The sequence below is a fragment of the Chanos chanos genome, chromosome 6 (genome assembly GCF_902362185.1).
Source record: "Chanos chanos chromosome 6, fChaCha1.1, whole genome shotgun sequence".
Classification (NCBI taxonomy): Eukaryota; Metazoa; Chordata; class Actinopteri; order Gonorynchiformes; family Chanidae; genus Chanos; species Chanos chanos.
In genome coordinates, this window is record NC_044500.1 from 28,300,325 (window position 1) to 28,315,736 (window position 15,412).

Here is a 15,412-nt window from a genome sequence, read left to right on the forward strand (position 1 = left end):
GATCTTTCCTCGAGTTGTTCTGTTACACGGTATTTTAACAGGTTTGAGAGATCTTTTGTCATTGTACTGTCATGTCATTTTCAGTGTTGGAAACATTGAAAGTTAAGGAGAGACACACGTTCAGACCGTGTTTAACATGGGATGTTTTTATCCACTGTAATAAACTCACAAACAGCTTAATGCGAGTAGAGGTGAGGTGACTGTCGTAAATTGTGAGATCATGAAGTCATAGGGAGACACTTAATCTTCCTCTAGGCTCATCTGTGTAGATCAGAGCATTAAAATGAGCCATGACGATTTAACTGAAAAAAATTAATTTCGAGAGTGACATGAAAGGTGCTTTTCATGACACACAGACCTATGGCGCCTGCAGCAGGACAGGAACATGCAATCAGTTTTGGCTTTAATAAAATCTCATAAAGATTGCCCTTTATCGTTTCCCCATAATTTTTATTGCTCCTCTGCTGTCGTTCTCCATCACTTCATCACTCCTGCTCCGTATTACTCCGCCTGCTCTCTCTCTCACTGTCTGCTCCTCCTGCCTTTCTATGTCTGACTGAAAATGTCGTTAGAGATCTTAATTAACTAATTTACTCTTAATCACTGCATGCTCCTCTGCCCCTCCTAAGCTTATTTTCAGCTCCATCACATGTCACTGCGTATACCATCACGTATCAGTCGTAAATAGCCTAGCGTGTGTTAAATTTCAATTTTACTATATTTTCTGTCCTGTCTCTTTTCTGTGCATTTCTTGTGTTCTCTGTCACCTTCTCCTCTCTCGGTCTTTTGGTCTTTCTGTCCCTCCTGTGCTGTCGCTGTCTGGGCCACGATCAAAGTGTAACAGCTCCCTTTGTAGATCCTATTTTGAGATACGGAGAATTGCGTCTGTTTGTGAAAGTTGGAGGGTCTTAGATGCTCAGTGACTAAGTGACTGCTAAGCATAGGAGCAGTCTCTTTAAAAAAAAAATGAAATCGTCTCTGTTGATTTGTAGGCATCTCAGAGTTATTTGACAAACATTAAAAGGACATTTGCGTTCCTCCTGACTCACCGTTTAGTCAACATGTCTTGGACTGCGAGAGTAAGTGATATTTTAGGTCTTGTTCGCGTAACGAACATTCTGCTGTCATATTTAATCGGCACAGTTTTCTAATCTGTTGTGAGCATTCCAAAATCTAGCTCCTGTCATGCACACGCTGAGACCGGTTTTACTAATTCACGTGGAGGGGTTTTTTTTTTTTTTGGTTCTGTGTAGTGGGGGTGTAATCACCATCGATTCAGGGCATAATCTGCCTTCATATCAGAGAAAACACTGATTGTTGGATGATGTCCTGATTGTTGGATGATGTCCTGGCTGGATTATGTCAGTTGTTTCATATTCACGTAAGACAAGACTGTGAACACTGCTCTATAAGGCATTTCGAAACCAGTTTTCATCTGATTGCTAATCCTTCATCTGATTTCCTGTTGATTGCCTTGACATCGTTTGAGGGAGGATGGCATGTGGGTTATCCTCATTTATATCTTAGAAAAAATAATTTGTATGATTATGGATTCAGGATGTAGGCAACAGGCCATCGCAGTGAAACCTCTTACCTCTAACTGTCCGACAAAATGCGAAGCAGACTCAATCTAGTCAAGTGGCTTTAGTGATTGCAGCTGCAAGCGTCGCTTTTAGGAAGATGGGCTAAGATTGGAACGACCTGCCTCCGTGTAGTGCTTCTCTCACAAACGTTCATCTCGTAAAATGAAGGGAGGGGAGGTGGGGGGTGGAACCTGTTGGAACTGGTCGCGTTGAGTAGGCTCCCAGAATAACACGGCCCAGAATGTCCATCAGGACGCTCTGCAGGTGTCACTCCGTGTCGCCGCTCCGTTTCCGATGTCCCACCGGCAGCTTATCAGGGACGTGACATGTAACTGTGAAGCTTTGGGAGAATGTTAAACCTGTCGCAGCATACTTTGGACCGCGGCATATGTAGGTCACCTGTCCATCTGTGAATGAAAAGCACTCTGATACTCGCACGCCATGATTCCACATAAACCCCACAACAAACAAACATACAGGCTTCCACAAGACTGACTTACTGATGATGATGATGATGATGATAATAATATAGCGTTCAAACACCATCATAACTTAGTTCAAGTATTATGCTGTCTTTTTCGTGTATTAAAACTTTTGTTGATTGAGGATGCATGAATCATGGCATTACGTGGCATTTTGATACTGATTTGAAGACTTCACGTAAATATCAGGGTGACTGAGGCTTCGGGTGGATGGAAAATCGTCATTTATGCTTATTTTAGAGTTATCTGGCGCACGCCTGAATGTTTCTGTCAGTGATGTCATAGAACAGAATGATGGAGAACCAGAGATACACGGAGAAGCCCCATCATCTCTATAATGTCTCCTTGTCGTTTTCGCTCTCATAGCGAATCGATTCAGTCTTATCCAAGTTACTCAGCACTCCAGTTTGTCTTGCGATGACAGCACATAAAGTAAAACACTCTGATCTTGAAAATTCCTCTTCTGTTGGTTGACTGTAGTTCGACAGCTTGACATAAATGATTGTTGTTAGTTGAACTCTGACATGCAATTATAAAAACAACATGTAATATTAAGATTACATATTAAAAATGTTTAAATCACTGTCATTTCCAGAGGTGGCATTTAGGTGTCATTTGTACGCGAGCAAATATCCCCATAACTTATTTCGTAAAAAATGGAAAAGGGTGTGGTGGAAGAAACTGGACGACTTAATTAGTGATTTTAATTTTAATGCGCCCAGTAACATTTGTAAAGTGGATATGAAAAGACAATTAGCAATCAGCTGCGGAACAACTGTGATTACTGAGGTCAGTCGATAGATTTCTTTTGCCCCCTAAAGATTTGATTATGGTGATCGTGAAATAATGCCTTTTATTGTCGGAAATCCTATCTTTCAGTCTTGCGCCTCTTAGTGAGCGGACAGACTTGAAATGAAATGACATTAAATGACTGTGCCTTTAAGAGAGAGAGAGAGAGAGAGAGAGAGAGAGCGAGAGAGAGAGAGAGAGAGAGAGAGAGAGAGAGAGTTTGGATTTCGTCTTCTACAACAGTTCAATTTAGTATACAAGCGGTGGATTATTGCTTCTTCTTGAACAGGTTAGAGACAACGATACATAGCCTAATTGATCGGATTAAAACTAAGAAATATACTGTAACGTGGAAACTCTTTGTCAGTTGCATTGCGCGCGGTGGACAATATGATTTCGGAAAAGCTTGAAAACCACACATTGTCCATTTGGTTGTCCAAGACAGAGAGGCATCCCTCTTAAATGGTCGTACTGAAGATCAGGGAACAGAATTTTGCTAAAACTTCATCAAGAAATAACTTCAACGGTGGTGTCTTAGACCGCAGGGCTTGATTATCACAGGTGAGTAACTTAATATATTTCTCATTTATTATATATCTGTTGTCCTCATTACTATTATCATCCATACCTGTCTACGTCTAGGCGATATGTAATTGGAATATCAGTGAAACTATCAGTGAAACATTCGTTTTTTTCCTCAGTATTTCTGAGCGAAGTAGCCGACTAAAGATGTGTTTATGAACACATGTGCCCGGCTGCTATCGGGGTTTAAAACGGTTCACTTCAGTCTAGCTAAACTTACTACTTATACCTACTGCAAAAATTATATTTGTATGCGTGATAAAAAGTTTGAATTAATCAAACAGATTTGCTGTATTTCAAGACTGACCTACTTTCTACAGGTGATGGTATTGTGTGCCCACTTTACCCAGAAACAGTATGTCATGTCTTTTAGACAAGATAAAAGAACAGTGTATTTACACTTGCTGAGATAACAAAAGTTATTTAGATGAAATACATTCTGTCTTTTTACCTCAGCGGTAGAGCTGCGTAGAGTGTAGCAAAGTCCCTTAGCAGTTCCCCTTAGTGTACCGCGGTGAAAACCGTGAGCTGTCACTTACACCCTCCTCCCTACCCTCTCTCTTGCTCACACACAGCTCATCCTTAACATATCATTAGCAACAGCTGCTAACTAGCTGTTCACGTATTTAATGGACATCCAGGTGTCATCATTCCGAATCGCACACAACTTTGTGAGTGAGAAGAATGGGATTCATCGGGGAGCGGAGTTGTCTGTTTTACTCACCTTGTGAATGAAGCGCAAAAGTAGGTCACCATAGTTTCAGGAGGAAAACTTCTATTGCCGATAGCCCTTTTGTGTGTGAGGGTATAAACTACTGTTATTTATCAGTAACACAGCCCTTGTCTTGATCTCTTCAACGGTAATGAGAAAGGTAAGTGGTTACAACCTATACTGCTCAGAATATTACTACTTTCCCGTGGAGAGGGCTTCTGGTTATTTATTAGTTATGTGGATGTGAAAGTTTATTTAAATAAAAAAAGAAACGACAATTTTACCACATTTTATTTTCCCAAATCGTATTATACCATGGAAAACTTGGACGTGGCCCAGGTTTCAGTACCATATTTTTCAGGTGAAGGTGGCCGTGTATAGCACGCAGTTGAGAAATATGGTGTTCATGCGAGAACGCGGGCTGGAATACGTTTTCCTGCCGCTCACAATATGAGCAGGTGCCGCGTAGTTTGCTTTTCCTCGCCAAGCAGATGTAACACGGTACTTTGCCACCTCCAACTGCGCGCCTATCGACAGCAGCAAGATTGATGTGCCGCGCTATAATAGTTGGGCAGCGGCGCTCAGGTATCGATCTTACCATCTCCCAGGATTCTCTTCACAACATGGCCGAGCCCTGCCGCACTCGAGACTGTGATTAAAGGTGACGGCGGGGAAAATAAATAAAGAGATAGATGAATAAGTACATAAATGAATGAAATTGGATGTCTGTCAGAGTCATGAGTAATGACGTTGTGTCTAAGGATGCTGGGATAAAGAACAGAAGGAAGGTGGGATTGTATTGGATGTTTGGCAAATAAAGGAGGAGATGATGGGCGGGGCAGCTGTAGCTAGCTTGAATTATTGTGAGGTGCGAGGTGAGGCAAAAGGAATGTCTCATCATTCTGGCTGAGAGCGTAGTGTCAACAGTAATTGGTAAAGGCACGTCAATACACATTCGATCAAAACTTAAAGTTCTGGACAGCTGTTTTGTCACCATAAACCTTTGAAAGTGGTATCTTTGAACACTCACAGCTGTACACCATCAAACACTCATGTTAAAATCAATAATATAATTCAGGACTTCACGCAGAGCAAAAATGAGATTCATATAAATATAATATATGATTAGAACTATTGATCCAATATCTCTCATCATTTTTTGGTGAGCCGTGCTCAGTTATTGAGGTGTACTGAACAATGCTAATGGAATCTCTGCTATTATCTTTCTTTCTTTCTTTCTTTCCCCTAAACATATTTAGTTTTCTGAATTGCATTGTCCCTGTCCAGATGCTTAAATGATCTCCGCTCAGCATATATCACAAGAGATCAATACACTACACATCTAAGTGCCATTACCTGACCTCAGTCAGATGTCATACAATTTAGCTTTGCTCTCCAACGTAATGAACTGCCTTCATGTAAACCCTGACCTTGAACATATGTGTATGCTAGTTTCCATTTCATGTGGTAATGTGTTTGTCTGTGCTTGTAGGCAGCTCTAGGCGTGTCTCTCTGTTCCTGGCAAGTGTTGGTGGCTATGGTGATGAGATGGGCTCTGGCTCTTGGCTGGGCTTTGAGTCTGGAGGAGTGGGCGGCTGGCTATACGCCCTGTTGTGCGTGTGCCTGAGGATGCAGGTTGGTGCCCAATGCCCTGAAGGCTGTCACTGCGCTTGGGAGAGTCACACCGTGCTGTGCGCTGATGCTGGCCTTCACGAGGTCCCGAGGGATTTGCCCACCGACACTGTCTCACTTCACTTGGAGCGCAACTTCATCCGCTCGTTGCCCGAAGACGCTTTCCAGGACCTGCTGCATCTGCGTGACCTCCACCTCTCTCACAACCGCATCAACTCGCTGGCATCGGGGGCCCTGCGTCATCTGAGCACCGAGCTACGGCTCCTGGACCTCTCTCACAACCAGCTACGGCAGGCGACCCGTCAGGAGTTCGGCTCCACACGTGCCAAGACACGCCTGTACCACAACCCCTGGCACTGCGACTGTGCCCTGCAGGAGCTGATGGAGACGCTAAACCTGGAGCCAGAAACTGTGAACGGTATTGTGTGTGAGACCTCAGCGCGTGGGGCTGGCATTGCCGAGGGCAGCCGCTGGGAGGACCCGGGGAGCTCCAGCGACCATGTCGGCCAGCCGCTGGTGAAGCTTCTAGACTCCGGCGTGAACTTCTGCAGTCTACAGCGTAAGACCACCGACGTAGCCATGCTGGTGACCATGTTTGTGTGGTTTTTCATGGTCATTGTCTATGTGGTCTATTATGTTCGGCAGAACCAGGCGGAGGCCAGGAGGCATTTGGAGTACCTCAAGAGCCTGCCCAGCCCACGCAAGGCACCCACAGAGACTGACACACTCAGCACTGGCTTATGATGGCAGAGCTGACACATTACAACATTCACATGTTGTTAAGACACTGTGAGAACTGTATGAAGTGCTGCGGATGGGTAGAGTGATGGTTTTTTTCTTCCTCTCTGAGTGAAAACGTATTGATTATAGGTCTGGGGCTGCCAGACACTATCTTATTCCGCTCTGCCTTCAGTGTCTCTCACACCGCAGTCTGGAGGGGATTACTACAGGAGGTGTCACTAACACCTTCAAGAACTACCGGTATTTTTATGTTAAGGTTTACAATCCCTATTTCACATTCAGTAATATGTTATGACCATTGTCAGTTTCTAAACATGTTAATTACCTTCTCTCAAATGGTTGTCTTTCCTGTCACAACCCAGCCTACAAAGTCTACCAAACACTGAAGACATAGTACGTACCTAGGTGAGAGTATGATAATATCGTGGAAAGAGCAAAATTAATATTCACTGTGAAAGTGAAATGAGCTCTCTCTGTTCCAGAATGTGTGACTCTCAAGTGATATTGTGGAGATGAGTCTGATTTAGAACTACTCTTTAGAGTTTTTGTTTTATTTTTTTTATATCCAGTGCTCTGTTGTAAAGGTGATAATATTGTGTTCTAAGACACATTCAGGTAGAAGAACTCTTGATAGGAATAGAATCTGTTATGGGGTAGTAACTCCACCCCTCTTCAATAAGAAGGGCACTTAAACTCAGGCACTGCGTGCTTATTACCCCCCCCAAAAAAACAGCCGATACCAATCTCTGCCCTCACTCTCCCTATCCTCAGATTTCTGTCCATCTTCAGGTCCATTTTTGCCTGAAACTTGAGGGGCTGTACATGTCCTTTTCTCGTCATAAGCTCGCAGTCCATTGGCTAATTAGATTGTACATCTACAAAGAACGACTTAAGTGAGCACCTTGCTGTACTGGTGCTGTCTTGGGATTAGAGGAATTAATACCAGATTTAGAACTGGTTTAATAATTAAATCCCAGTGTGTGATAAATGAAACGAACATACTTTTCTTCAGAAGGTCTATGTGTAGAATTTAATTAATCTCATAGGGTTATGAGATGTAGTCTTCATGCTGTGTAGCGAACAAATCATCTCGCTAGTTTCCTCTCGTTACCTCTGTGTTTCCTACGTGTTCTCAGTTTGGATACTGTATTAGTTGACTGCCCAAAAGAAATGTTGATTTTCCAAAAGATGAAACCTTAGCAAAAATGTATGTGTTTTAAATGTTTTACTTAATGTCAATTCAAACCACCTTTTTATACAAAATGAATTTTAATGGCATATTTTTTCACTGCTTCAATCTTCCATAAAACTTCCTAGAAATCTGCTCAGGTCTTAGTCACAAGAGATAGCCAAATGACAACAGTTATGTCTTTATTCATAAATCAGTGTATTTCTCACTGCACATGACTCTGACCTACTGATGTAAAACATTAGCATTCATTGCAATAAACTCCATCAGAATATTAAAAAAAGAAAATCAAGTATAATTTTAAAATCATTTTTAAACCAGCAATTTCAGTCCATCCAGTCATGATACTGTTGTACTGTTGTTATCCCTTGTGAAAATTACTATCAAGACCATATCTGTGTTAAGTACTCAATAAGATTATTCATCACTATCTATCACGCATTCAGTAAGTTTATCTGTCATGCTGTGATGGTGAAATGTGGTCTGTCTCAACAAGCAGCCTTGTACTGTACAGGTCAAGACAGTGTTTGTGTATAAATTCCTGTCTATGTGTTTCCAAACATTTCATGACGTTAGTAAATGAAAGCGTTTGAATCCAAATGGCAACCTATATTGTCCTTTTTTGTAAAAGGATTCATGATTAAATAGGGTTTTTTGTTTGTTTTTTTCAAGCACAGGGCACACTGAACGCAGAGCCATTTTTTTCTTGTTTTGAATCAAACAGTTTCACTATTGCATTTACTCAAGGTTACTCTCCATTGAAAGAGTTCCTTAATTAATTCATAATGAAAGACCGAGAGCCATGAGTCAATGGTGACAAGGACTTTGACTCCATCCACATGCGTTTTCGTAGTGAACACTCAAGGCTCATTGTTCCTACTCTCTGAGAAGAGATAAAAATACATACGTTTTTGAAGTGATGGTTATGATGAAATGGTAAATTCTAGACAAATGCTTTATATTCCTCAGTATAGTGAGCACTATTTTCCCCTCTCATCTTTACAGCTGCGAGTTATAAACCAAAACATGAATCTTTAAAACATTTGACAAACCAGCTTAATGGTTGGAGTAGGATGTGCATATTTACTAGGTTCATGCATAAGTATAGTGTTACATTTATACAAATGGAAATGTGGTGTGTTTAATTACCATTAGGTAACCACTGATTCCTATGTCAGTACATCTGACGATGTCAAACAAAGAAGTTGCGCTATGCTTCATATAGCTGCACAGACATCATCAGAATCTCTGCAGTGATTTCACAGGAAAAAAAAGAAAAACATGCAATAAAAATTTCCAATTTGCATCTATATGGCTTCAAACAAATTTCAATGAGACATGAAAATTGAAAAAAAAAAGAGAAAAAATATCTAAGTACTGTCTGGCTTTATCAACTGATAAACTAAATCGTGGAACATGGAACAACTAGGGGGAGAACAAAAACCAAATTCAAAAAAAAAAAAAAAAAATTATAAAAAGAGACAAATCAAACATAAGTCTGTTTAATTTATAGAGGTGATTCTACCTTTTATTGCTAAGGTGAAAGGTCAAAAAGTTTGAAAACAGCAAAGTACAAGAAGATAACAATCACTTGAAAAAAGTAACTGCTTATCAGGCTGGCATTTGTCCCATTCCTGCTCTATCATGCTTTACACCGAGATACTTCATAAAAAAAAAAAGAAAAAAAAGAAACATCTATTTTACACATACAAAACCAAACAAAATGTTTACGTCCCACTCCCACTGCTTGCGTCTCTTACTTTTGCCTTTTATTTTCAAAAATAAAAGGGGAAAACACACCAGACTTCCCCTGCATTCCCGTTTCATTGTGAATCCACATAAGGATTGATTGCGTCCGACTCCAGAACATGTGTTCGGCACACGCACACGCAAACACAGAGACACTCACACAGAGACACGAAACATGGGGGCTGGTTGAGGGCTCGTTGAGATCTCCTTGATCCTTTCTTAGAGTTTGGCACCGGACAGAGATACAAATCAATTCATTTGAGTACAGAAAAAGCACCACCTCCCCACAAAATGTGTGCAGAATTTTCCTGGAACTTGGGGAAATAAAAAAAAAAACAAAACAACAACAACAACAAAAAAAAAACAAAAACAAAAAATAAATAAAATAAAAAGCGACGGCAGTCTGTTAATTGTTTTTTTCTTTTATTTCCAATTTACATTTATTAAAACCGTAACAAAAAAACAAAAATCATGACCATGATCATAATAATAATAATAATGCTATTATTATTATTAATAATAATATTAATAATAATAAAAAATATACACACCCTCACATATGAAGACACCCCTTATCCTGGCCACTGCTTACTTACTATCCTCGGTGCATCACAGCAATAGGTTGTTTTATGATACTAGTCTGGGGGGGGTTTGCTAAGGGGAGAGTGACACCCCTTTCTGTCCCAAACATTGCCATCCATGTGCCAGAGCAGGGGGTGTGGCCTGTGTGAGGGGACCGGTGGGGACTTATGGGTAATAAGGGTGGGGCAACTGGGTAAAAGGGTGAATGGAGGGAGGAGGGTAGCGAGTGTGAATGATTTGAAAACTCATAGCACCTTCCGGTGATGGACAACTCATCCGAGCATGGTTGTCCCATCAAGCTTCAACAGAGCTGAATTTGATCACTCGAATTCAGGTTCAAGGCTTAACTTTGTTATGTTTGATTTTTTTTCTCAGCGTGAGGTAGCTTTAGAAAAAATATTATGGTTCAAATAGATAGAAAAAAAGCCCTAAAACAAAGATAATACTCCAATCCAAATTGAAAATATCTCTAATACAAGAGAAAAACAAATGTTTTTTAATCAGGGCAATTAACGGGGAGTGAGTCATTTTACACTGAAAAAAAAAATCCAGGTCAAACGTACTTTCTGAAAATTTGTATATATATGTATACACACACATATACATATATATACATATATACATGTAAATATATATTTCAGTATCTGGATGTTAAAAAATACAGACTGTCTTACAACAATAGCACCATTGATTTTATTATAATACACAGTAACTTTAGATACACACTGTGGTGGCTGGAGGGGAGAACACCTGCACTACTTTACATTGCTAGAGTTTTGGCTTTCGCTAAATATATGACAGGGGTCGTGTCAAGAAGTAGAGAAGAAAGTAGGAAGTTGGACCGAGGTTACTGAGACATGTTGCTACAAATCGGGCTATTTTAATGCATCTAACTGAGTAACACACACGGTCCAGACACACAGGGGACCCACACCTTAACAATAAATAAATAAAACCAAGACATGCTCTTCTCCCCCCCCTTCCTTTTCTCTTTCTGGCATGCTCCCTCTTTCTCCTCAGCGTCATTCCTTTGGAGGATGGGGAGGTTTGTCTGGGGGAGGGGGGGTTAGGGAGTGGGACGCTGGGGGATGGGGTGGGGCAGGGGCGGGGTCTGTTCATGATGAATTAAGAATTGATTGGTGGAAAAAACTTGCTGCTCTCTGGTGGTGTTGAATCACAGATGAGTACTGCTAGTTCCGTTCAGTGCAGATATCCTAGAGTACAACTTGGAAAGCACTTTTTACTTTTAGAAAAAAAAGTCCTGTTTTTTTTTTTTTTTTCTTAATTTTTTTCTTTAATAAAAGTGTCTTAATCTTTAGTTTTTTTCTTTCTCTCTTTCTTTCTTTCGTTCTTCCTCTTTATGTAGTGTGTGTTCTTTATATTTCATCTCTTGTATTCGTGCTTCATCTGGTGATTCCCTCCTTACAAGAAGCAGACAGCGCCAACGTCAACTCCAAACTCCTGGTTGGCTCCACCAATATCCATAGGGGCAATGTCTACAATGGGCAGTCGAGAGGTCTTCTGGGACTTGTACTCAATTACAGTCTTGCCCCATTGTCCATTGTGTCTCTGCAGGTACAAGGGGGAGAACGAAGGTTTTAGGACACCGAACAGGATATAAAAAAAAACTTCTTGAGAAACTTCAGTTCCTAATATTTTGGGGTCTATATGACTAACAGACAACACGTGCACAACTCTAGATGAATATATTCTCAGATTGTGAACATGTGTGCATGTGGGCAAGTGTGTGCGCACACAAACAGATTTATTTAGTATCCATTTTATTCAACATTACTGAAAAGATTCAATTGGGCCATTTTATGCATCAGTGTGTAAAAATTTACATAAAGAGAATAAAAGGTCTGTTATTATCTGGGTTCATGAATATGTTTGTGTGTGTGTGTGTGTGTGTGTGTGTGTGTGTGTGTGTGTGTGTGTGCGCCTGTGTCTGTGTGTGTGTGTCCTCACCGTGCAGCCGTCCTCCAGAACACTGTACGTGAAGCGACTGTTACCCTCAGCTCTGATCTCCACATCATTGGAGCCCTGCAGTAGCACAGCCTTTTTCAGGTTGCCTGTGGCCTGGTCCATGTAGGCCACGCTGTTCTTACAGTGGTAGGTGATGTTCTGTGAGGCCTCTGTAGACAGGAGTCTCAGGAAGGTCATCTGGATGCTGGCTGTGTTGGGTGCCAGGCTGTCATCACCATAGCTGAACTATAGGGGGCGATGTGGAGAGAGCAAAAAGAGGACTTCACCTCAGTTTATGAACCTTACAGATACCCCAGGAGTGAAATTACCTTTAAATAACTGAATAAATGCATGATCATAACCACACGGTAAGCTAACGGCTCAACGGTACTTTCATATGTGAGGGTACTTTCTTTCATGAATACACTTTAATTCTACCACAAACTGGTACCTTTACTTATAGGACATGTTTGGATATAGGGGCAGCTTCTCTAGGCAGGAGAACAATTTGTAAATACTGATTATCTGTAATCTATCTTCAAAGTGTCTGAGGGGTACTCACATGGAAACCACCATTCATGGTATCTCCGAACCACACATGTTTGCGGTCTCCACTCTTGCTGGTCCACCAGTTCTTGCGTGGAATGCTGGCAGGCCTGGGGTACACACAGGTCTCACCAGTCTCCATGTTACAGAAGACCTTGATGGCATCAACTGTGCAGCCCTGGTTTGGATCGATCCAGTACTCACCTGCAGGGAAAAATGACCAATCATCAGCGTTTCTCTAATGAATTAATGAACAAACTAAAGAACACTGTAAAGACAGCCATCCATAAGACTGTCTAAAAGGTATTTATTAGTCATGATTAATTAATCCAAGGGTTCTAACCCCACTACACTGCAAACTCATTAACATATAGGTTCCACCTATAGACCATGGACCAGTGTGTGTCACGGTCTTCAATGTGGCTTCATCCAAATTCTTAATTTCTCTTACTGTGCCCATTTCTCCATCTATCTGGCTTTACCTCGTCCCTCCACATTTTGTTACACTTTTCCTTGTCTTTCTTCTGTTCCCTGTGGTACTTCTCTGAAAACAATCAGTTTGGAATCCCATTCTCCACTCACCACTCTTCCAGTCTGGATGGCAGAGTTTCAGGTCTCTGCAGGTGCGAGCTGGGTTCTTCTTTGAACCTTCAGGGTTGCGGATGTTCTCGACCTGACTATTGAGGGACTTGAGGGTGGCATCCACTTCGGCGTCGTGCTGACGCAGGCCTCCAGCTGCCTGGTCGGCCCTCATGTATCTCAGAGGATCTGGGGCTTTCTCAGGTTGAGACAGGCCGGCAAAGGCAGACATGTCAATGCCAGGGCCTGGAGGACCAGGAGGACCAGGGGGTCCAGGGTTACCGGGAGGACCCTGAGAAACAGAGAAAGAGAGAGAGAGAGAGAGAGAGAGAGAGAAGACGAGGGTGTTTTACATGAAAGAAGTGGGATAAAGGTCCACATTTCTTGGAGACTTATTATCTTAGTAATATGGACTTGGAGATTATTTCCCTTGAAGTTGCAGTAAATAATATCATGCTTCATTTAGTTTCATTTATTCTATCTGGAGATGATCCAAAAAAACCCGTAGGTTTGTCAGGTGTGGAATAGCACTGTTACTCACAGCAGGTCCAGGCTCTCCAGAGCGACCACGCGGTCCAGGGGGTCCGATGGGTCCAGGCAGGCCGTTAGCTCCATCCTTACCGGCAGGGCCAACAGGGCCAGGGGGTCCCTAAGGAGAGAGAGGGATTTAATTATGCTCTGATCAGTTTGCATGAACCTAATTTTGTCTAACTGCATATGTGAAAATGCTCATGTACTCACTCTTGCCCCAGAAGGTCCAGCAGGTCCGGCAGCACCCTGGTCACCAGCCTGACCCTACACGGAATAAACAAAAGATGTTTGATTAAACAACGCAACATCACATGCTATCCAACAATAACAAAAATGACAAACTTTTTTTCAGTGAACTACAGCAACCCACATTTAACTGTGGATAACAATCAGACACCATGAGAATTTAGCCCATTAAGAGTCTTGATCCTGTAATCAGCAATTTCACCAGATTGACAGACTAGTTACTCTCTACTGAATGATTATAAATTCAAAAGCAATACATTGCATTTTCCACTCAGCTGTGACAGTTAATCAGAAGAGGTATTCTCTTCTCTCTCTGAAAAGGTGACAGAAATGTCTTGAAGGTTTTGAGAGAGCGACTTACAGGAGGTCCAGGCAGACCTTGCAAACCAGTGAAGCCTCTGTGTCCTTTCTGACCTCTCTCTCCTGCCTCACCAGCCTCTCCTTTATCTCCACGAGGACCTTGGGGTCCCTACAGGAAGAGGAAATGACATCATGCTCAGACGTCAACATGGATACTGGCTAAGCAGGTGTGATCATAGCTTGTCATCATCGACATAAATGCCTGGCATATTTTGATGAAGAGTTAGATTGTGTCCAGTATGGAGAAAACAAACAGACAAACAAAAAAACAAGCAGGTGCAGCTGAAGAGACACTAGCCCACTCTCGTTGAGACCCCTGTTTGTATCCTGCCAGTAATGCCTCCCTGTCACTGCAATAGCGACTTCCACTTTTTGGTCAGGTGCACTAGATTAGTGGTGGGTGGATCTGGGTAGCATAGCAGGTATATCCGTGTGTGTTACAGATCCTGGCCTCCACAGTCCAGTGAAAAGAAGTGGTTGGTGACTCCACATGTAGCAGAAAACATGTGGTATTCTACACACTCTCTGGCCTGTGTGTGAGTTGTACCAGTAACCGAGAATAGAAATGTACAGGAATTTGGCATGACTAAACTTGGAGAAAAATGGGTAAAAGGCAAAGAAAAAATGCGTATCATATGGAAATAAGGAGAATAATGGACTGATGCTGGAGAAGTCATTGCATGAAGAAGGAAGCTAGGAATATAGGAGGTAAGATTTTTGCGACTGATCATAGTAACATTGAGAACTGTGCTTTATAAAGACAGGCTAGACTTGACTTGGTACGGTGACGTGCCACACAAGTCATGGGCCCATGGGTCAAACCTACATGGGTCAGAAAAACTGAGTATGGACAGTGTTGTCTAATAGGGCCTTTAGGTTCAGACAACAGGTCAATGAGGACTAACAATAACAGATTACAGGGTGAGCTGAGAGGGCTTTGCAGAAGAAGATGTGAGATTACAATTCAATTAAACAGGGATTAACAAAGCAGCACACATGGCTTACACATGTTTTCAGAAATGCCACAATGTAGTGCATGTTTGTGAGTGTGTGTCTTTGTGTGTGTGTATGCATACGTGTAAAGAAACATGACAACAGATCCATCTATCCGCAGACTGCCAATGATGCAGGTGATGTTTGATCT

General features: G+C 41.8%; 2 protein-coding genes across 3 annotated transcripts in view; one reads left to right on the forward strand and one right to left on the reverse strand.

The window, feature by feature from the left end:
• The first annotated feature begins 5,696 nt into the window (after positions 1–5,696).
• Positions 5,697–6,524, forward strand: LOC115815262 (leucine-rich repeat-containing protein 3-like). Its single transcript, XM_030778219.1, has one exon. The coding sequence runs from the start codon at positions 5,697–5,699 to the stop codon at positions 6,522–6,524; it is 828 nt and encodes a 275-aa protein (XP_030634079.1).
• Positions 6,525–11,463: 4,939 nt separating this feature from the next.
• Positions 11,464–15,412, reverse strand: part of col2a1b (collagen, type II, alpha 1b) — a 43,028-nt gene continuing 39,079 nt past the window's right edge. For both annotated transcript variants that reach the window (XM_030778693.1, XM_030778692.1), the window contains 7 exons: positions 14,270–14,377; positions 13,873–13,926; positions 13,673–13,780; positions 13,135–13,423; positions 12,569–12,756; positions 12,010–12,252; positions 11,464–11,610 (listed from right to left, as the gene is read on the reverse strand). In XM_030778693.1, coding sequence (XP_030634553.1) covers positions 11,464–11,610; positions 12,010–12,252; positions 12,569–12,756; positions 13,135–13,423; positions 13,673–13,780; positions 13,873–13,926; positions 14,270–14,377 — 1,137 coding nt within the window. The remainder of the gene's footprint in view (positions 11,611–12,009; positions 12,253–12,568; positions 12,757–13,134; positions 13,424–13,672; positions 13,781–13,872; positions 13,927–14,269; positions 14,378–15,412) is intronic.